Source organism: Metopolophium dirhodum, chromosome 4 (assembly GCF_019925205.1).
Source record: "Metopolophium dirhodum isolate CAU chromosome 4, ASM1992520v1, whole genome shotgun sequence".
NCBI classification, from domain to species: domain Eukaryota; kingdom Metazoa; phylum Arthropoda; class Insecta; order Hemiptera; family Aphididae; genus Metopolophium; species Metopolophium dirhodum.
In genome coordinates this window covers 19,037,650-19,061,012 of record NC_083563.1, presented here as the reverse complement: position 1 = coordinate 19,061,012, position 23,363 = coordinate 19,037,650, and the positions used below count along the sequence as shown (strand labels likewise).

Sequence of the window (23,363 nt, the reverse complement as noted above, 5' to 3'; positions counted from 1 at the left end):
TTCCCTGCCCCGTAAGTAGAACGATTTTTATTTACCCTGTGACTTATTCATAGAGGGGTTTCACGACAAGTTTACTTGTTCAGTTAACACCTATAGTGACCCACTGACCCATGTAAACAAAATAATTCTTACCTAATAATTTGTAACTTTTTTTTTGGCGTGGTCCATTTCATATTATTAAATATTTTCTTACTACATAAATGTGGTAACGTGGGGTGGAAATATGAAGGTGGTATATCATGGTGCAGGGTGTTCAGAAGAGAAAAGTCCAAGATAACGAGGTGAGGAAAAGTTCGCTGCAACGGTCTTCCTCAAAATAAGTATTGATTGTAATGTTAAGCTTTCAAATAACGATTGAAATGGATCACTGGAAAATAAAAATTGAAAAACAAATAATGACAGGAAACATAAGCTAAAGTTTGTTTCCTACGGATATATTTTTATCACATAAATTAATTTAATGTTAAAACTACCTACTTAAAAAACAGTTAAGCTGATCTAATATTACTTAATATTGCTATATGTTATAAGTTATAGGTAACATAATGCAAATTAATAATTATACAATCGCATCATAAAACTTTACATAAGAGTTAATATATGGATTATGGATACCATTTTATGTTAATTTCAGTACCGAAATTTTATCACCCATATACCTACGTTTAAAATGTAAATTCCTTTTTACGTTGCACATTTTATATTTGACTACAGGTTTTTGTATACACTTTAAACGGAAACATCAACTGGTTTAAACATAACATTTTTTTTCAGTGGTCTACCTATATATTCGCTAAAATGGCTTACGTCAGTCGCATTAAAAAAAAAAAGAATTTTTTTGGGAAAAAGCCAAGGCACCGGGATTCAAGGTTGGCCGACAAGGAAGATGTTGACCCCCTTTAAAAAATTGTAGTCATTTTAGTATTTTCGTTTTTCAATTATGTAAAATATTATCTTTTTTTCATTTTTAAAACGGATCTAGTCAATATGTAATAGTCCCCTCCATCAAAGTTCTTGGATCCGCATAATATCGTGGATTCGTGTTTTATTATTTATATACACTGTGCACGGTTGGGTTTGGGTGCCCACTGCCCGGTATGATGATAATAATAATAATAATAATAACAGTAATGTGTGGAGAAAGGACCTCGTGGTCGTTGTGTAAGACAATATTATTACCGTTTTCCGTGGTGGGGTCACTGGGCGGTAAGCGTCCGGGTAAAAGCCTCATGTGATGATACCGAGCGCTGTATGACGTACGGAGCTCGTGAGAGTGCAAGTGCTTCCCGCGCGCGTGATATAGTGAGAGTGCTCATTAATTTATATTATAAATTATTTCTTACCGGTGGAAATATCTTATTTTTTTTACACGGGGCCATCGATTTGGTTGTTATTGTTGTTGTTGTGGTTGTTGTTATTGTTATAAATATAAGTACTGTGCTATTGATGTTCAATTGTTAAAATGAAGGTACGTTTACACGATTTTTTTTCACTCAATATTTTTATTTTCCATACCTAACTATATTATTATGGTGGTTGTTTGGGATTGATGTAATTTAATTTCAAACAGTTACCATATATCATACAATTTGAAACAATACATATAAAATTGTATAGATACACATTAACAATCTTAATTTAGACTAAAAAAAAAAACCTATATACTTATACATACTTATTGTCAGTAGGTATTAGTAATTACTAATTTTGGTTCCTAGAATATTTTTCACAAATATATATTCTCACCAATGTTGATTGGTCATTAACTTCTACTTAAAATTGCAATAATTTATGATTAGTATTTTATTAATTTACTTTGTCTACGTAAATGTCAATATTGTTTTATTACGTATTATGTAGGTGGTACGTATTATGTATGTATAGGTGTATAACAGTATAGGGTGATACGTTGTCATATTGATAGTATATTATAAATTAATAACTATATTGACTAGTTTAACTTAATTAAAGCAATTTTACTTTCTAAGGATATCAGCCTTTTAAATTTAAATTGCCCTTAATGTAGACTTTAACGATATATTTTCAGTCAATATAATAGACCATTCATCTTAATTGTTTTTTAATTTAGCAAAATATAGTTAAGTGAAGTATATCATGTAATCAGGGTTAATTGCTGTTTATTGATGGATTCGGTTAAATTATTAGATTCGAATTAGTAGTATATTAATGCAATTATTATAATATTATCAAAACGGTGTTTAATTTATTCATATAGATATCTTATTTACATTTTTAATAATTTAATTTAATTTATAAAGTTTTTTTTTTAACAAATAATAAATTGTTTTTTTTTTAAATTCATATGTACCTACTAGATACGCATGGAAAAAAAATTTCATTAACACATTTTTAAACGTGTATACTGCATATACATATATTCTAAGGCCTCTGATATGGAATATTGATACCAAAACACGTAAATATTATTTTCATAACGAAACTTTTTTGCCAGTAAAATTTTGTATTTATACTCTAAATTATTCAGTTTTCCCGATGACCACGCGTATTGCTAGGGGTTAGTATAATTAAAAAAAAAAAGTTATTCGGTTTTGTTTCGTTCCAAGTTTTTATAAATATTATCATAGTTAATATTTATTTAAAATTAAAATATTTAATTAAGAAAAATGATATTTACCTACTAATTAGTGTTACATTAGTCTTGTATAATGCTTTCACCATTACAGTAGGTATTACTGAATAATTGATGCGACATCATCTTCATGAAATCATGAACCATTGTATATTTACTTTCGCGAATCGCGGCTATTATTAATTACACGATTTCGTTAAGAAACTTATTGTCATTTTTATTCTTGACACAAGACCTAAACGTTTGACTGTATGTGTCATATTATTATATTATGATAAATGTAATTGCACGGAATTATTTTTAAACAGTACTGCTTTGACTTAATGTCCGAATACGATACGCGTGTTAACATTGGTACTTGTTTTATAAATGTCATTATTGCGTTATGTTTATCGTTAAAATCAGTGGTCTAGTCTTGAAATCGAATCAACTAATATTGGTACGAATGTGCAACGTAATAAGAATCTATTTAAAATTGACCAATAGGTATGAACTTCAATAATATCGTAAATACAAATTAGCCGACATAATAGGTATATAGGTATGTAAAATGTCCATCCTTAATGCATTCATAATTCATACAGCCATATATTTTGCCGCCAAAACATAAACCTGCGGCAGCGTTTACGTCCGAAGGTGAAAGTCAGTTGTAACGGCAATAAACATCTCACGCGCTATATAAAAAAAATAGCATTAAAAAACTGAATACAATAGTAATAATAACGATAGCAGTGATAAAAATAATAGATACAACTGTCGAATGAGTGATTGTCTTTTCTGCATCGGCAACAGCACAAACGACGTGGATAGATACCTACGTACCTATTTAAAGTCGTTTGACGCATGAGACGGTGGTAAACGTTGTGAAAAATGTCCCAATTATTACAAATGTGACCACTTACGTGTTATAGATGAATATTATATGTTACAACTTACAGTCTCATATATCTGCTATTCTGCTCACATGCAGACGAAATAATTTCAACGTATAATAATATAAATCGAAATTTAAAAAAAAAACGTGTGTAGGTACTGCGTTTCTCTGAAATGAATTAGGAATAATATAATTATTATCATTTATCAGGTTTTTATTTTTTATTTCAATCTACTATAGTAGGCAGGTAAACTGACTGTAAACCGGTGTATTTCATTTAACTAAGGCGCTGTATTATTAATAATTACCTAGTCTATGTGAATTTGAAAGTACGATTTCTATGACGAAATTATATAGTTCAATATAATATAGTATTGAATATTTTACAATTAAGAAAAAAATGGTATATTTTTTTATAAGTTAACAGTTTACCTATATATACATACACTAAGTAGTTTGTATTATAGGTATGTAAAATCTAGTCATTTAAAAACGAATAATTATTATTACGGTGCTCTACAATAAATGTCAGATACTAATATAACGAGCGTTATAAGTGGAAATAATAATTTAATTGTCGATTAGCTTATACAGTAGATACCTATTAGGTACTCTAATTGATAATTCCACACTAGAACCACCAGGATCTACGTGCATATTTAATAACTAATGATTACAAATTAGATATGTTACTAAAAGTTACGACCTGACAGACGTATAATATGCTATCTTGACAACCAAACGATTTTGGGTGAACTTAAACAGATTTAGCTACCTACCATGACGTTATTTAAAGTGTCTATACCTACTATACAATATTCACCAAAAGATAAGACGCGTGGGGCTAAATGCAATATGTATTTGGCACAACTACTCTAGCTTAGTATGGTCACAAGTCATAACTATACCACTGTTCGTGCCATGAACATAAAATTATAGTTTGCTAAACAACAAAAATAAGCACCGGGTTTGTGTTCGGGTCAGCGAAAAACGGCCTGCAGTAGTCACTACTCGTCGAGACGGTGACAATAATAAATCATTAACCTAACCCAACCATTCCTTTGATATATACTTATCCGACGGTGGCAGATTTCACCGGGCGCGCGCTGTCATTGAAGCTCGACCGGTAGGCGATTGTTGGGTAGCGTATAATATTATAATATAGTACCATTGATTCAATACTATTATACGTCTTATTGTATCTACGATAGTGCCATACGCGCAGTTCACGCGTTTAGAAAGCATGAACGGCTCACCCGAGATATTGGCCCTACACACCACGCGGTGATAAAACGCACCTGTTGATTTTTTCGATGAGCCCGCAAACAAGTAGTTGTCAACAGTCATCATCATCGGTCTATTTATGCGTCAAAAACAATGATAGTCATTCGTGTTTTTTTACAAGTGTATAATGCCAGTTGGCGATCTTCCGGTGGAATATCGTGGAATACAAAATAAACCGTTATATTCGGCAGTATCATAGAACTTGTCCTATGCAATAGCCCCAGTGACGGCAGAAAGTTTTCTGGGGCAACTGGGCAAATAAAGTTTTCTGAGTCTTAACTATTAAGGCCTCTAACTTTAAAGGCGAGGCCCTAGAAAAATGCCCAGTATGCTCCCCTCTAGCGCCACACCACTGCATAGTCCTATAAATAAATAGACTGATAATAGAGAAAGAGAGAGAGGTCTAGGGGCTAACATTGTGAGAAAAAGGTAGTATACAACTTTGGTAACATTTATACCCATTAGTAGCAAGAGTGTGTGTGTGTGTGTGTGTGTGTGTGTGTGCTAGAGAGAGAGAGAGAGAGAGAGAGAGAGAGAGAAAGAAAGATAATAGTTCAACAACAAAGATAACAACATTTTTAGGAAAAATAGCATACTCCTTAGGCCACATTATATTACAAGGGTATTGACTATCTCTTTCTAATAATGTTGGAAACCTGGACACCTGGTTGGCATTTGATGACCTATAGTATATGGCATTGGGGATCCGCAGACCCACAGTCCATATTATATTAATAAGTCTATGGTCTATGGAACTATGGCAGTATAGTCGTAGTCACGGCCGACAGTCGATCGACTGCGATGTATAGAGATCATCGAACGATTCGACCTACGAAGGTCGTCGTCATCGAATGATTTCACGCGACTACGGCAGACGTATTTGTTACGTCTCGCATTAGATACGATAACATGCATTGTAATGTTGTAAATAATTGCCTAATAATTGTGATTTGTGATTTTAAATCCGTCCGCGCAACTGTATATTATTATCACATCGACAGAGTGTCAGAGTTAATATTTGCAGACTTGAACGCTGTGATATAATGATGTTAATTATCTATCTACTATTATCATGATTCATGACTTATATATTATGAATATTATGCTTTTCAAAAAATAACTCTATATGACTATGCGTATCTTACCTCGGTCCCCAGTGAAATTATATATTTTTATATTATTTTTTGTCTTTGTGTTATTAACCATTGTTAATGTCGGAAGAAGAACGGGAAATGTATTTATGTTTCTGTGGGATAGTACACTATGAAATGGTAGAAAATTGCCGAGTAGGACTCCAGGAAATTGGGTAATATATAGGTCATATATTGAATATTCTAATAATTCTATTACACTTAACGCTTTAAAACATATGCATTTAAATGTAACTTATATTTCACCCACCTAACCAAATCAAACCAGTTTTTGAAAAAAAAAAAAAGGAAATTGTTGGAAAAAAGAGTACTTATAAACTAATATTTTGGTTTATATTAAATCTATTTATTTTTTTTACTGATTGGAACATAATAAGTATGATGTATTAAAAACAAATATGCTAGTGGGGGGACGGAGTGGACGAGCGGACTAAGGCGACGGCTGCGACGCAGTCGACCAGAGTTCGATTCCTCGGCCATGGGCGGAAATTTTCTTCGGACAAGTCACGGTGTCCGGAGAACAAGTGCCGCCATCCCCCACCTGGGGGAAAATAATTGTGATTATAATCACTGAACTGTAAATATGGAACGCGACAAGGACCGAAAACTATCACTATAGTAACTATAGTCACACTATCCTTATTGATTCTGTTTTCATTATTCCGTATTAGACAAATTATATAGATTCATTTTGTTGATATGATTCCATTGAAAATATGTCTAATGGAATTAAGATGGTAACCTCCGATAAAGGGACTTTTCAATGCACAAGTTATATACGATGTATTTTCCATATTTACAGTTCAGTGATTATAATCACAATTATTTTGTAGGTAGCACCTACCTAATATTACTGTAATTTTCTATTATTCAATACATCTTCGAATAGGATGAATAGGTTAGGTTAACCTTTTCAAACCTATTAGTTTAAAATTTGGTTATTTGTTTTGTATATTTGCTAAAGGTAGGTACATAGTTACAACATATCATTTAAAATATAAAAACAATACTTGTCGTCCCTCATTAAAGTTCAACTTTATTTTGAACTGTTACCGATCAATAAACGAGTATATATTTTTGTTAAATATTACAATTTTTATTATTATATATTTATATGTATTAATAAATAATAATATATTATTACATTATTATGTTTAATACTTTATTAAATTTGTTGAGAAAGTGACACATTTATATATCGTTCGGGTTTGTTGAATAACATAAAATAAACTTATTAAACCATGCGATTACGATGTTCACTTAATCTAATCTACGGTAGAGTAGTAAACCAGTAAATCATCTAGGACATTTTATATATAATTCTGTTTATACTTTTTTGTCCTCTTCGTGGGAAGAGGGAACTTACTGTAAAAAATAAAAAAGTATTGTATATGTATTGTACCTTCCTACATCAAGTTAATGACATCACAATAATATGAACATTTTTTTACAATTCAGTTTTATAAATTAATATTATAATATTAAAATATATTTTACATAATAATGTAATTATTATTTTTACATTAGATTACGAGTAGGTATGTAATATTATGTATATACAGTTCACCCATACGATCTCACCTGTTGGAAGTACACAGTTGCTCACATGCTAGCTCACAACTATCGCAAAAGGTTTTTATTTCACTAATTAATAATCACTACAAAATTAATTTAAAATTTAAAATTCGGTAATGTAACTATCTACAACAATATTATTAGAGTGATTGGTCAAAACCTGTAGAATTGGCTATGGCCTGGGGTACTACTAAAAAAGTTAACTTTCTTCGAAACTCTAGAGTTTGCTTCAAGGACACATATAATTATCTAAATATCTGATCCTCCGGCTCTAATTTATAGTTACCCGTTGAGACCACGTGTGTGTATTATTTACAAATCACACTACCGTTAGGTGGTGCTTCAGTTTTTACCTAATATACAACATAAGTCCTTTTTAAGGTGCAGCAAAGGTAATCTGGTTAACTGCCTGTACAAATGTATTCGACATTTCACAATACTTGAAACTAAATAAAGGTTTCAACAATTTTTGTTGCGCAAGAAAATAGCGATGACTATGACGTATAACAATACGTTTTTAATGTGCATTAGGTACTTACAGAAATGTGTTACAATAATGAATAAAGTAATTGGCGATGTCCCAACATACACATCAGCTTATAATTTAAGGAGCTTTACGGTCGAGTAAATAAACAATGACGTAACACAAGATTTTTATGGGTTTTTTTTAAAATACATAATTTGTTTTGTGAATTAATTAGATTATTCACTCATGTTGTATACAGATATAAACATTAAATTCGAACATAATAATCACTGAACATCTGAACGTAACGAATAAATAAATTACGTTGTGTTGAGAAAAATAGAAAAAATTACGTAAAACCAGGATATTCAACTATTAAAATTCAATTCCCTATTTAAGATTTAACTAGATAAAATATTCTAATTTTTAAATCTAGATGACATAATCTCGAAACAAAAATATGTAAATATATTAGATAGTACTGTTCGTCTTATGAGGAATGACTTGAATTTATTTAAAAACATTCACACACATTATATTATAATTTAGGGTCTATATGATTACATATCATCACAGTATTCATTTGTACAATTTGTTTAATTAAAAAATGATATATTAATCCCAAGACAATATTAAATGAATTGTGTTATTTTAAACAATAATTACTATTAAAATAGAAAATCTAGAAACCTGAAAAACGTTATTAATTTCCATTAACCTTTAGAAAATAATATACTATTATTGAACCAATAAAACTATACTGTATTTGACTGGCAAACAAATATTTTACAAATAAAATGTAAAATTGTTTACATCACCGTTATTAATTGTATTAGTATTTAATTTGTGTATAGGGTACACGCCCATGTATATTATTAAATATATTTATTAAATAAATAAAAAGAATCAAACAAGTGTATTACTTTAATCTATTTTAAGAAATATTATCTTTTAGATAATTATACATACTTTATGATATTAGAATCATGATATTAGAAATTCCACGGACTCAACTAAATCAATAGTCGACTTCATAATCCCACCAAAATAATAAATACATTTGAAAACTAGTAATTGTACAAGATTTATAATTTTTTATTGTACATATTATAATATTATTATATTTCGTAAATTCCAATAATCTTTGCTGCCGATGATTTTATTAAATAATAAAAATAAGTATGGTATTAATATATTATTATAAGCAATATATGCGAGAGACCTTATTTTATAAATAAAAATAATAATCTACTACATTTACAACAATAATATCTACAAATACAAATTAAGATAAATAAAATAATTCGATAAACTCTGTCAAACAACATTCATTTAAATCGTAAGGAAGAAATTAGGTACACTAAATAGTCTCAGAAGTGGTCACACGAAGACCTCGCATGGATATCTGTTGGCAAAGACGTTCACTCCATTATGCTTAACATAGAATGTACAAATTACAGTTAAACACTTTGTCATCCTCTGTCCGAATTTCACAGAGGCTAGAAACGAATTCCACATTCCAGAAAATCTATATGAAACAATCAGACCATTTTCTGATGTAAATAAATAAATTACTTCTTTAAAAAAATGTAAATGCTTAAATTAATCTAATGTAAATACTATTTTACAAAAACAAAAACTAATGAAAATATGAATATTATAATTTATAATAAATCATACCTTTTTCAGCAATTTAAACACCTATTTTGTGAGAAAATTATCGAAATCAAGATATTCTAAATTATGTATATTAATTTATTACTACAAAGATAGTGAATATAACATAGATAATGACTGTAAAATAAAATAATTTAAATATAACTTTTCAATCATGTATTTCAATTTTATAATTTATTACATAGTTCTGTAAATTCATACTATTTGGTGCATAGCGTCCATCCTTATATTATTACGATGATGATGGAAATAGTTGATTTTTTTATAACATGACGTAAAATTACATAAGTAACGGTGTATGGATTTTTAACACCATAACTAATTAATATTTTGTTGTACTTACCTAAATAAATAGCGTGTCAAAAAAGTATATAATATATATATAATTATAATTATAATATTATTATAACATATTAAATAAGTTTTAAAGTACAAGTAAACATTTTGAATATAATTCAATGATCGAGTTCAGTGCGAAACCAACAAAAAATAAAGGGTGGTTGGCGATCGTGTTGTGTATATTGTTTTATTGTATTATAAATTGGGTTGTTGAGTAATACCTAATAAGTATTAAAGATGTGTTAGCAAAATATAGACTGTGGCAAAAGTTGTATAGGCTTCATATAGCAATAAATAACGTGTTTAATGTTTACATAACACGATAATATAATAGTTTAAATAACGAAATTTAAAACTAATGAATTTATTTCTATTTAGAAAATAATTTGTTTTATTATACGCTGTACCTCATAATAATATAGGAGCCTACTTAATATGTTGCAATCATATGTATCACCCATTCCGGAATCTGAAATGAAAGCGTTTCCCACTTCAATTCGTGACGTCAACTGCAGGAAGGAAGTATTGAATATTGTGTTATTATTACTCTTTTACTGACATGTCTCGATTACTCGAAACTCCTTATTATTTTTGGTAGTATTCGTGAACATCTTTCTCTGCAAATAAACACACAACATAATCACCCATTATATAACTGTCCATGTAGGCTTACAGCTTTTTACACCCGTGCCATCAACTATTACGGACGATATTTAAATCACAGAAAACGCTCAAACCGAAAACTGACAACTCGGGTATAAAATTCCTTAAATGTATTCTATATTGTAATAGAGATAACTGTATTTACGGTTGATTCGATTTTATTTTATTCATAAATTATAGGCTTGCGTATCTAAATTCTAAAGTACCTAGGTATATTTCGGAAACATTAACTAAATGTTTATGAGTTTTTTTTTATGAATGGCTGATTCAATTTACCACTTACTATGTATAGCAATACTTTTTTATTATATAAATTAATTAAATTCAAAACAATTTATGTCATATTTACTTTCGTTAATACAATTTCACTATAAATGACAAAATAATAAATATTTACAGTGAAACGAAGAAAGCAAGGTCTGGGTCGGTAAGGGTCAACTATATAGTATCTGCGTTACGCAACTAAAATATCAAAGCAGCTTTACTTGGAACCGGTTCCGATCACGGAATAAAAATAAACACAAACTTATATATTACTACTAGGAATCTTACTTCTAGGGAAATCTAAAAAACTACGTATACGACAAAAATCAAATACTAATATACAGCTATATCTAAATATACTTATATTAGGCTTGTATATTTTTACTTCAAGACTACGGAAATAATAAACTTTACGATAAGAACTATTTGAATTATTTAAAGGTAAAATGTAATTTATACCTTTCACTTCTACACTTCCATAAGTCCAAACTCTCTTTAATAAAAAGATCTTATTTATTATTTATTTATTTTGAAAATAATAAAGAAAAGTGTTATAATATTATGTGATATAAACATATTTTTTTTTTCCTTTCAAATAAAGATAGTTTTCCTTAGAAAAATTTATTTATCCAAAAAAATGTTAAGCTGTAATAATAATTTTGATAGAACATAAAGCCCAAAGTACATTTTCATTTAAATTTGTAAACTTGACCAGTAAGATTTAAATATTAATAAATAAATACTTTTCAATTATTTACAATTATAATATTATATTATCATAGTGTATCTTTACATAAGTATCTTAGGGTAGCAGATCAAAAATAAAAACTTAGATTATAATGTTCGATTAGTAAAGAAAACGAAATCGGAATAGGTTTTAATAATAATATTACGATTTTGCAAAATCAATAACCGTATAATTAATGTAATCAATTTTAATTGTATCTATTTGAATACAATTAGTCGCAGTACAATCTTTAATCGCCACGAAGTACCATATGTGGGAGTGCTGTCTATAATGACAATTGACAATATATAATGTACCTGTTTACTATTTGATAAGTAGCTACAGTCACTCTGCATAAAGATAACATAAATTTACAACTGTAGGTACTTTTAATAATAAATTATTAAGCTGAAATACATTTAATATGTTAATGGAGTACGCGTGCGACGAATGTTATAATAAATATCCCATAATATCATTATCATATTATACCTATGTAAGCAGTGTCTAAATGAGGTAACATATTACTTTCATTTCAAGATGACCGGAACTAGCTATATCAGGATAAACGGGTTCTGTTATAACAATATTAACCGAATCCAAACTTTCTCCTACCATACAGAATAATAATAAATATAATAATAACATTTAAAATTATCATCACATAACTTACTAATCACGCTTTAAGACATTAAAAATGTTTCGTAACTCTAAGTATGAGTCGTTTGTTGTTCTTAGGATTTTACGAAATTAGTTCTGCGATTTGATACACACACTTCGTCAATCAACTGCGTTGTTATTAAGACCTTATTTTTATTTTACAGATCTTCGCGTTGACAATTGTCATTTTAGCCCTTAACGGTTATGTAACGAGAGCCACGTCACTGGACCCTCTCGAAAACGTAGAAATTGATGAGACAAAAACCGATAGAGACGACTCGAGAACCAAGAGGTCTGGAAACATATTTTCGTCATTATTGAAGAAAAAATTCGGATTACTCAGCTCAATAACCGGCTCGTCATCGGGTAAATCCATTGGTCATTTGGACAACTTTCCAGAACATTTTGAAGAACCATTGGTACGTCATATTTGTAAACTTTATAAAGATCAAATCAGATGTACGTGTCTTACGTCAACTGATAAGATTCATTAACGATAATCGTTTATATATTATTTATAAAACCAACACGGACCTATATTGCATTTTAGTCTTATCACACAAAATCATTCAACTTATGGGGTGTTAAAAAAGCGATTATGTCGTCGGTGTTTCAAGCGGCTAAAGCGATAACGGGTGGAGTTATCGCTCTCAAGGGACAATTGATCAAGGCTAAAGGGCACGCGGTCGTGGCCAAAGGTAAGCTGATGCAGACCAAAGGTGAAGCGATTTCGAACTTTGGCAAAACCATTGCTACTCACGCGTTTGACGTCCACCATGAACCACAGCTAGACGTACATTCCTCCGTGGGCCTATTCAACCATCTGCCTGTCACGCCGAACCACCAGCCAACCAGTAAATATTTTCCACCGACAGTTTTTCCCTTCTTTATGCTGTACAGAATTTCAGAATATACACTTCCGATTTACAGGTTACGGAGCTGCTACTGCGTTTGGATATCAAGGACAAGCGTACCCGAGCAACGTGTACCAGAGCAACTCGTACCAGAGCAACGCGTACCCCAACAACGCGTACCAGAGCAACGCCTACTCTAGCAACTCGTACCAAGTCGCGGCTCCTAGTTACCAGACAGGGTTTGGGGTGCCACAAACCGGATTCGAAAGTGGCGTGGGTTACGGCGGATACGGCGGTAACAGCTTTACGGCAAAAAGAGCTATAGTGCAGAATGCACAGGAATCGACTGCCAAACAAATGCAAAATGCATGTAAGTACAAATACATATATACTTAAATACTTAAGTGTCTTTTTCGATAATTCTCAGAATATATAGCAGGGCTTCGCACCAGACACGTAATAAAACTAAGACCCATAATCCGTTTTAACTACCTATATAGTATAGTGACTATTGATAAAATAGAAACACTCATATTAATATCAACCACTAAAACAGTAAAACCAGGATAATTTATTATACTAAACCGTTACCAGAACAAGTTTTTTTTAAATAATCAAGTAACACATTTATTTATAATTATACTTCTCAACTTAATTAGAATCGATAGAAAAAATAGAACGGGGACACTGTTTTTAGTTTACCTGCAGTTGATGCAGCTCTATCTATTAACTGCTAGTTTGATTGTGATTAATGTATTTTTTTTGTATGTAAAAATAAGTTTTAATTCATTCATACCTACAAATTACGTATTAAGTAAGCATATTTTATAAAAAAAAACCACTAGGAAAAGATGTAGTATGATAATTTAATTGAATTGGCTTTAAAATTCCAACATGAATGTTGTACCTACATGACATTTATTTTTGAAAATCCGAATTAACTAGTATGAAATATAAGTTTAACTATAAACATAAATGTTAAATAACCTATATAGGTTATGTAATCCGTATTCACATCCTACAATCGAAACCCGAAACTCGAAAGTCTTGATATATAATAGGCTCGTGATGATAAATTTAAATATTGACCACTCGTCGGCCGGTTTTCAAATTGTGATGATATTAATTTAAAAATATATAAATGAGAAGTGAATATAAGCTTATGTAGTTGTTAAACAGGATTCATTGAGTAAGTAATAAAAACAGAAAAATTGAGTACATTATTATTTATTTGTATAGTTAGGTTTTTAATTTCAAAATCTTGTTTAAAATATACATTTAGTAAAATAAATCGGTACCTATGTATCATATTCAATACCCACCTACTATATCGTAATAATTTCGATGTAATGTATTATAGTAGATACCTACTTATTATCAATCGATTTTAAAATTGTTTTATAAGTGTTTTATAATTTTGATTACTTCAAATTAAAATATTTTGTAATTAGAATTCACCGTTAAAACATTTTTTGAACACGTAGTATATGTAGTAGGTTGACAACAAAGTTAAATATTACATTATTGACTATTGTGTTGTTAAAAACAAACCGAGGGCCACTTCGTATAGGCACACTTCCTCTTGTAGTAGGTAGTCACTATTATAGTCAGTGATACTTTCTACAATTTGGCCGTTTTGTACGTGATTAGTGAGTATACGACGGAGTCACGTACACGGAAAATAAACATGCTTAGATGTAAGACACCGATTCGGGTTTCGTAGACATATATATATATATATTATGATTATAAATTTATATATTGAAGACGTGGATCATCAAAAACCTGGCACGGCCGAGTCGGACGTAAAAACGATAGTTGGTTTTTGTATTATTTTCAACGCGATATAATATATTATTTATTATAATAGTTTGTATTTAACTTGTGTTTTTGCGCAGTCGACAAAGATTCAGTTCACGCAGGATTGTTGATCTTCAAACCGATCAAAATGCCTGTGCAGAACGTACCGGCGGCCGGTAATGTGGTGGCATCTCAGAGCACGGCCACTTCACAACAGGCGATCGGCCAACGGCCGTCGCAGCAATTAGGCGGTGGATTCAATCCCCCGAACTTCAAAACGCCGCAGCAAGGTTTTGGATTTCAAAAACAGTTTCCAGCCGGATTCCAAGGGGACGTGTTATCCGAGGAGTACTCGCCGGACTTGAGCCCCGGTTACCAGGTACCGGACTTTGGTTATCAGGCGCCGAACCTAGGCTACCAGGCGCAGAACCCCGTTTACCAGGCGCCGAACCCCGGTTACCAGGTCCCAAACCTCGGTCACCAGGCGCCGAACCTCGGTTACCCGTCGAACGGCGGAAGCGCCGAACAGACCTCGGGTCACAGTTACGGCGGCGGAGTGCAGAACTTTAACTTCCAGCAGTCAGCCATCAGCCAAGAGTTGGGCCAACAGCTGGCCGCGATCTCTGGCCAACAGCTGCAGCAGACGTCCTTTTCGCAGGAAAGTCTCAACGGTGACCAACACGACTTGGCTTCAGGCGTGGACGAGCGGATGGCTCAGCCGTTGTATGAACGCGCTAGTCAGGCGATCAATCCCAAGCGAGGTGGGTCAGGATCGACGGGCCCGTCGACTCCTTCAGTCACTTCGGACTTCGACGATGGCGAAGGCGCAAAAACGAAAAAACGAAGCGCCCCGCTGCCGCCGTCCCATGGTGACGTAATCGTGCCGTTGAAGTACCACGACGACTCGACGTCGGAAGACCAAGCCAGATTGAAGCAAACCGTCCAACGATTCTTCAGCATGCTACAGCAGAAACAACGATGTAAGTATAATTATCTCTGTTATTAATCCCCACGAAATAAAAAAAAAACATAGATATAGACATAGGTATAGGTAGTGATAGATTACAGTAGAAAAATGTCACAATGACATTATATTACTATGTATATTGTATAAAGGTGTTTTTCAAATATTAAATTAATATTGTAGAAACTTGCTATGTGATACCGATTGTGATTTATATAGTTTGTGTATCAAAATTTAACTCAAATTAAAACAAGGTCGTTATTTTCTTTGGGTTTTATTTTCAAGTTGTTTTTTTAGAGTACATATCATTGAAAATCTCAAAGTTATATCTAAGTTCCTACTTAAATTGCAGGTGTCTGTCGGTGACTATAGAAAGTACTTTAAAATCAAATACTTAGTTTAAAACTGATTACTAACGAATTTGTTAAGCTCGTTCCATTTCGATTTTTTATTTTTCAAACCACGTTTATATTATTGGTTTATGGTTTGGATCATGCACACTTATTTTTAACCAAATTTCGTAATCGTTTATTTTGTAAGGCTGTCAAAATATCAAAACCACATAAACCTATGCATAATCGATGCTATTATTACACTGTAATATTTGTACATAATAATTATGTAGGTTCTGTTAGTTGTTTCTAATTATTATTATCTAGGCCCAGTGTATAGGTGTGCCTATACTTGCCGGTCTTTGTTTTTCGTAATTATTACGATATCGAATATTTATATGCGTTTAATTAAAGTTCGTTTACTGTTCTATCAATAAATCACATATTTTATGATGTAATTGATTATTGAATAGGTAATAAATATTTAGATGTTCATTTAAACATAATGAGTTATAAATTAAAATTATTATCCAAGACTGTAGTGTTAAAAAATATTTACCTAGGATCTATAAACTGTTATATATGTAAGTAAAATTATACTCATCTTCATACAAAATGAGTCACTAGATACATATTAAACTATTAAAGACTAATAATAATTATGTAAAATAATCCTCTATATAAATTAACGATAAATTGCGATTTTATTCTAGGAGAGTATCTACTTATGGACTTAAAAAGTAATCTATGGAATCAGAATAACTGTGAGAAAAACCATTCACACAAACCAAGCATAGTCGGGGATCATCTACAAACGACTATGTTTACATAGCTAGTCACTTTTATGATGTATTATTTTGTATGCATGTGCAACCCATTGTTTTTATATAATTATTTTTATTACTTTATCATATTCGTATACGTCTGTGTTAAAACTTAAAACATATAAGTTGCTCAAATTTCAATAAGAAAGAACATATTTTATTAAAAAAGGTTTGTTAAGAAGTATTTAAAATTATCATAGCAGTTATTTATTAATTATAATTTGTGTTTTGTTATTCACGTTTTGATGCCAACAAAAGCAAAAATGATTTATAAACACATTAATATTTATTGTAGTAGGTACTTACTGTAAATTATTAATTGTGTATTAGTATATTATATGGTTTAGTAATCATTTTATACGTTAGATATAGTTAGTACTAAATTATGGGTTTAGTATTTTAGTAATTAATTATACATAACACGATATAGTTTAGAAGATATAGTGTAAATATGAATGTTGTCACAAATGAATACAAATATAAAACTATTAGCTGTAAACCGATTAAAATTATTGTATAAAGTAACATATAATATATTATATCCCCATAATTTTAAATTATCGAAATGTTTGTCTATTATTTTTGTTTTTAGTCTATACTTTACCTAAAATCATTGTCTTCATCTCCTATTAAGCGTTGATTGATTCCTCCAGATTGCTTGCAGGTTGGCCAATGACGTGTTTCCTTCTTCAACCATTATCGTGAAATTAAATTCCCCATTATATTGTAATAAGTTAAAATCAAAAAATAAAAAAGTGGGGAAGTCAAGTAGCTTGACGACAAATTCAAATCTGTTTTTAGAATTCTTATCACTTTTTATATAATTTTTTTAAAAAAATATTTACAAGTTATTCATTTTAAAAATCAATAAGTAGGTACTATATGCGTTGTGTTTCCTGTATCTACTTACCTATAGTCAGGAACATGGCCACTAATTTATGATTTATCAATTGCATTAAAATATAATATAATAAACAATTTAAGCTATCAAATTTACCTACATTGTCAACCAAAGCTTTTCTAAAATTTTAATTGGTATCAAACGGTAAAATTAATATAAACGACAGAGCCACTATATAGTCAAGATGATTCATTTATTTTCAAAAATGGCATCCGTAAACACGAGTTTTCGACAAAACCAACTTTCCCCGTTTTTTTTATTGAGTAGGTATAATGTACATACTTATTTATAACTATTTAACATGGTACATTTAATTACCTACCTAGTTTGAATGTATCATATTGAAAACGTATATAACTTTAAAACACATGAATAGAAAGTGTCAGTTCCTACGTCACAGTTTAGACCACATAACTTTAAGATGTTTTGTTATGAAGAAGATCAAGAAGATCTATTTGATAGATCTGCATTTCAGACCTGTTCTCATGTAATCTTTTTCATATTTGCGGTATATTTCGGAAGAGTTTTTGAGGCGGACAATAGTTGATTATGTATTACTGTATTAGGTATTGGAATTTTGTTGCATGAAATCTGTTGAATAACAATGTTGCAGATTGAAGTTTCGTAAATCGTACTTGGTTTGAGGTCAGAATGAAGAGTGATACATTTCTTACATATTTAATTTTATACTGTTTCTTATAAAATTGTAGTATTTAATTGTATTATTTTTGTTGTCAATAGCTACACACATAAATAAGACCTACAAACAATTTTTATATTGAACTTATCGAATAACACTAAAACACTATAAACCAAAATGAAGAAGACTCAAAGCTTACGTATATCAAATGGGGAAAAAAAGTCCAACTATACATTTTCCACTTATACCATACGACCAAAAACCAGCAAACGAAAAATTGATAATAACATCAAAGAAAAGTTATTTCAGGCCAAAATTCAAACTTATAAAGCTAAACAAAAAGTACTATTTGACAATATCAAAGAAGTGATCAAAATGTACAAAAAATGTATGAAAATTTCTAATCAAAGTTCTCAGCCAAAAAGCAAATATTTTGAAAATATTGAGCTAGTGGTAAGTTATTTCGTAATAAATTATCTGTGCCTAATAAAATATACTATAGTTACGAACATGAAACAGTTCCTTTGAATTCTTGTACTTGTACTTGTCTTTTGAGTCAAAATGTTTTTGTTTTAGGATTTAACGACAGGCAGACGGACATGCTTCATATTTTGTGTCTGCGACTATAATCAGCTAGGTATATTAAAATAAATTGGTTTCATGTTATGACAAAGCCAAATCTGTAGTTTTATGTTGCATATTTTGCATATATTCAGGTATTTTTTGCTTTTTGAGTCATATTTCTTCTTACCAGCTATTTTTGCATATTTCCATTTAAGTATAACGATTATAAAACAGAATACAAATACTACATTTCATACCATTTACGTGGGAGGCCTCTTTAAATAGCAGCCTCCACGCACAGTGGCTGCAACTTCAGAATCTTTTTTGGTGGGTGAATGAATCTAGTTGGTACTTTTGAGCGGTAAAAATCATTTTTTTAATAGATTATTGCACATAAATAATTTATAAAAAAAAAATCGAGATACTCTAATATTATGCATTACACCTCATTACGCATCTGATGATCATGCAGGTGGCTCGGATCGTGGACGAGGCATTTGGGTCGCGAGGCCAGGTGCACGACAGAATCGATGAGGAAACGGTTTCGATGCTCGGAGTGAGTGACATCCGGGTGTGGGACAGGCGGTCGCCAGACGACGAGGTGCTGAAATCGATTGCCGAGAGGTTGTTGATCGTGCACGGGCGGCTTCGGGCGGAGACGCGTCGGCTGGCCGCGGATAGGGAACGGCTGCGCTGGTTGATTGCGCAGTCAGCGTCCAGCGCAGAACTGGCCCGAGCGTTGGACGGTGACCTGCAGGCCACGGGTGTACTGACCGCCGTCTTGCAGAAACGCGACCTGGTCGAGATCATGACGCACGTCCGGGACGCCTTGTTGGCGAACCATGGACACAGGCCGACCGTGGCCAGAAATTCGTGTTGCGGTCGGCGTCTGCATAGCGCGATGGCAACGCAAGAGTTGCGCGAGCTCCAGTCGCGGATGGCGGTGGTCAAGGACAGGTTGAGGGCGGCTGAAAAGGACAAACGTGATCTGCTAGGTATCGTGGAGAGAAGCCGATCGGACCCTACCACGGTTGAGTCACTCCGAGCCGTACTCAGCAAAGAGAAAGAGAAGAATAATTACTTGCAATCGGTCGTCGACGACATGTTTAGCGCCGTCAGCAGAGATGCGTGAAACAGCATCAACGGTAGTCCTCTGCTTATTCAAATTTCTAATTTAGATACAGTTTAAATGTCCATTTTTTACAGCTTCAAACGTACTGCGTGAACCCAGCGAAGGCGTCCATTATTAGTACGAACATATATAATATTACAAACATTCTATACATATATACTATATACATTAGACATTATATATAAATATAAAATTATATATTATGGAACGCTTATAAGTTATAACACTGTATGGAGACAATTAGTCCCTCCTGGAATTTTACCCACTTTAAGCCCATATACCAATGCATTAAATCCTAACCCTAGTTAGTGCAGGGACTGGAACCTAACCGAAAAGAACTGATTTTGGAACCGAAACCTTTATATAAGTTAATTTAAAAACCGACACTTTACTGGAACCAATACTTTACAATTTTTTTTCATAAGTATAACAACAAAACAGGTTTTGAACCAAACCTACATTTTAGTTTTCTGGGAACCGAAACCGAAATCTACCAAGTTAAAACAAATTAAGCTGATGACCACGTAAGAATAATAGTTATGTCAAAAAAATACAAATCGCATTGGTTATCGACTATCGTGGAAAATTAGATAGTAAATTTCCATTAAATTGAGAGCATTCTACCATATTTATAATGGTAAGCTTTCTTTGTTGAGTTGATTAATTTGTTAAATACTTAAATCTAATAATTATTTTAAATTGAAATAGTTATTTTAGCTGTAAGTTTAAATATTTAATATTTTCTTTATTTCAATCCATTAATTATAACCTTATTTGTAATCTTTTCTGAAAGACTAAAATATTAAATAGGTATTCTTATAGCGGAATGCAAATATTGAATGAAACCTACAGTCTATAGAGTTGTCTCCCTCTCGAGTGTTGAGCTTGCATCCAGATTAATGACATTAACAACTCTGCCTTATTCCAAAATGTATAATAAATGACAAGTGTTATTTTAAAATGTTTAATAATGATAAATAAAATCTATTATTTATACCTGTAGTAATACAAAAAATACAAAATAACATGTAATTGACTATTGTATACAATATTTCAATATCATGTTTTTTTTTGGGGGGGAGGGGGGTTATGGCTTTAACTACTGAGGTTATTAGCTTGTGGTACTGTGGGGGAGGAAACTGTGGTTTTTGTGTGTGTTGTTTTTGACAGATTTTTTAGTGAGCACCCGTAGTTATCTGCTAATACCTATCTGCCGAAGAAAAATGCCACCAGCGGCCGGGTTTGAACCGGTGTCAGTGTGCAACGCAACACTTAATCTACTTGGTCACTCCGTCCCCCATCATATTTTTACCAATTGAGTATACTAGATTCAAATTTAAATAATTTTAAAGCATTTTTTTTTTTATATACAATATACACATTTATTCATAATGAATGTTTATAATTTATTATAATAGGTAGCTTATAATAAACTCAAATTAAAACATTTTTAATTCCAAAGAAACAAAATGTAATATGATCTTACCCCCAAGCTTGGGTTTTACAATAATGTAATACAAGACGACCATCTGTGTTGTAACAGTCATATAAATTTCTCATTGTCTGATCAGGTGGTGGTGCAAATGCTTGATTCACATATAAGAACTATAAACAGATAAATATATAAATACTAAATTAAAATATTTCATAAAACATAGGTTATCAAAGATCAAACTCTAAAGTGTATTATCATCATCAACGATTTTAAAGATCCTTAATATCTATGATCATTACCTTTTCTAATTTTATATTTTATTTTTTCCATAGACATATAATAGGTATATATCATCCGTAAAGAATATGTAATATGTATTTGTTCCATTTAAATTTTTAAAAAACAAAAACAAAAGTTTATCCATAGTATTAAAATAAAGTAAAATCATGTAAATGCATAATAGGTTTAAAAATTAAGCACATCATATAACTATGTGGCAGAAGTTAAAATCTTTTCTTTTTTTTGCAACCTATGTTAAGATCATTTTAAAGTTAAATTTTAATACTTAAAGTACAAACGTAATGACTTATTTTACAAATAATAAACATCTATGAAGAACGAAATACTATATTATGTTGCCACTTCATTAAATACCCTAACATATCAGGATGAAAAGTGACATATAACTTACAGTCATTCTACCACAGAACTATACAGCCGATTAGTGTAAATCTTAGTTAAAAAACATACGAAAGAGATATAAAGGTAATACATTATTATGTGATATACTTTTAACGAAAGACAGTTTCACTAATGTATATTATATATTAAATATATTTACCAAACTATCTGATGGATCTAGTTTTAATAGTTTCCGTAAGAATTCATGAATAGAAGCCACTGTCTTTTCTTTTTCAACCATCCATTTTTTCGTCTTGAGAATTGGTGCATTACCAGTTGCTTTTAATAGTATTTCAACTATAAAAAAAACCATGAAATATATATAAAAATAAGAAATTAAAATCTGGTATGACTTGATATTATATACTTTTTTCTTTGTTTTCAGTAACAACTCTGGAGGTACTAAATTCACTAGTAAGTTCTTCGTCCATGACAAATGTATAATACCTAGATAGTTTCTATAGTTTGAAAATTAGATATTTTTCTATCATATTCTTGTAGAAGGTAGACACATATAATATATTACAGCATATTACTAATACCTTTATATTTTGCACATCATTAGAAATAAATCCTCGTGATATTTAGTATGGTAAAAGCACAGAACTGACTATTTAGTATTTAGTAGTTAATTTTTGATTCCTCAAATAAAAATGATAAGAACTATCATGATTTAAAAATTATAATATTATATTGATAACCATGACAAAATAGATCTATTTTGTCATGTTGATAACAATAATTATGATTATTATGATTTATGAATCCTTAGATCATATAAGTAGGAATCACGATTTAAGATAATATACTATATATTAAAGTAAACTAAGTACTTACATAGTAATTTTATATGTTTAAGTATACCTTAAATAGTAGTATAAATCATACGGAATATTGAGGGTTCGGTGAAATCATAGACAATATATTATAATATATATTTTATAT

At 31.0% G+C, this 23,363-nt stretch overlaps 3 protein-coding genes across 6 annotated transcripts; 2 read left to right on the top strand and 1 right to left on the bottom strand.

Moving 5' to 3' along the window:
* Nucleotides 1-1,239: 1,239 nt before the first annotated feature.
* On the top strand, nucleotides 1,240-17,624 carry LOC132943433 (uncharacterized). The gene is made up of 6 exons (XM_061012432.1): nucleotides 1,240-1,468; nucleotides 12,456-12,710; nucleotides 12,842-13,145; nucleotides 13,222-13,515; nucleotides 15,044-15,925; nucleotides 16,955-17,624. Coding segments are annotated over exons 1-6 (1,743 nt in total). The 5' UTR covers nucleotides 1,240-1,462; the 3' UTR covers nucleotides 16,957-17,624.
* A 1,159-nt stretch (nucleotides 17,625-18,783) lies between these two features.
* Nucleotides 18,784-20,382, top strand: LOC132942867 (uncharacterized). The gene is made up of 2 exons (XM_061011543.1): nucleotides 18,784-19,059; nucleotides 19,643-20,382. Exons 1-2 carry the CDS (start codon nucleotides 18,784-18,786, stop codon nucleotides 20,300-20,302), a joined length of 936 nt encoding a protein of 311 aa, XP_060867526.1. The 3' UTR covers nucleotides 20,303-20,382.
* LOC132942866 (ubiquitin-like protein ATG12) lies at nucleotides 19,523-23,073 on the bottom strand. 4 transcript variants are annotated; one of them, XR_009664315.1, is made up of 6 exons: nucleotides 22,961-23,073; nucleotides 22,786-22,876; nucleotides 22,579-22,715; nucleotides 21,789-21,907; nucleotides 20,252-20,448; nucleotides 19,523-20,138 (listed from the first exon to the last, which is right to left on the bottom strand). XR_009664315.1 is itself a non-coding variant. In XM_061011542.1 (3 exons), the coding sequence occupies exons 1-3, from the start codon at nucleotides 22,847-22,849 to the stop codon at nucleotides 21,785-21,787; spliced, it is 324 nt and encodes a 107-aa protein (XP_060867525.1). In that variant the 5' UTR covers nucleotides 22,850-23,069; the 3' UTR covers nucleotides 20,469-21,784. The 4 variants fall into 4 exon arrangements, 1 of the variants encoding a protein (XP_060867525.1); XR_009664314.1 differs by having other exon boundaries at nucleotides 22,786-23,071; XR_009664316.1 differs by having other exon boundaries at nucleotides 20,252-20,387; nucleotides 22,786-23,070.
* Between the last annotated feature and the right edge of the window lie 290 nt (nucleotides 23,074-23,363).

Coding starts and splice junctions, on each gene's coding strand:
- LOC132943433 (XM_061012432.1), top strand. Junction 13,146..13,221: donor GCCGAACCACCAGCCAACCA/GTAAATATTTTC, acceptor TCCGATTTACAG/GTTACGGAGCTGCTACTGCG. Junction 13,516..15,043: donor CAAACAAATGCAAAATGCAT/GTAAGTACAAAT, acceptor GTTTTTGCGCAG/TCGACAAAGATTCAGTTCAC.
- LOC132942867 (XM_061011543.1), top strand. CDS start 18,784: ATGAAGAAGACTCAAAGCTTACGTATATCAAATGGGGAAAAAAAGTCC. Junction 19,060..19,642: donor TTGAAAATATTGAGCTAGTG/GTAAGTTATTTC, acceptor ATGATCATGCAG/GTGGCTCGGATCGTGGACGA.
- LOC132942866 (XM_061011542.1), bottom strand. CDS start 22,849: ATGGACGAAGAACTTACTAGTGAATTTAGTACCTCCAGAGTTGTTACT. Junction 22,716..22,785: donor TACTGAAAACAAAGAAAAAA/GTATATAATATC, acceptor TTTTTTTTATAG/TTGAAATACTATTAAAAGCA. Junction 21,908..22,578: donor TAGATCCATCAGATAGTTTG/GTAAATATATTT, acceptor ATCTGTTTATAG/TTCTTATATGTGAATCAAGC.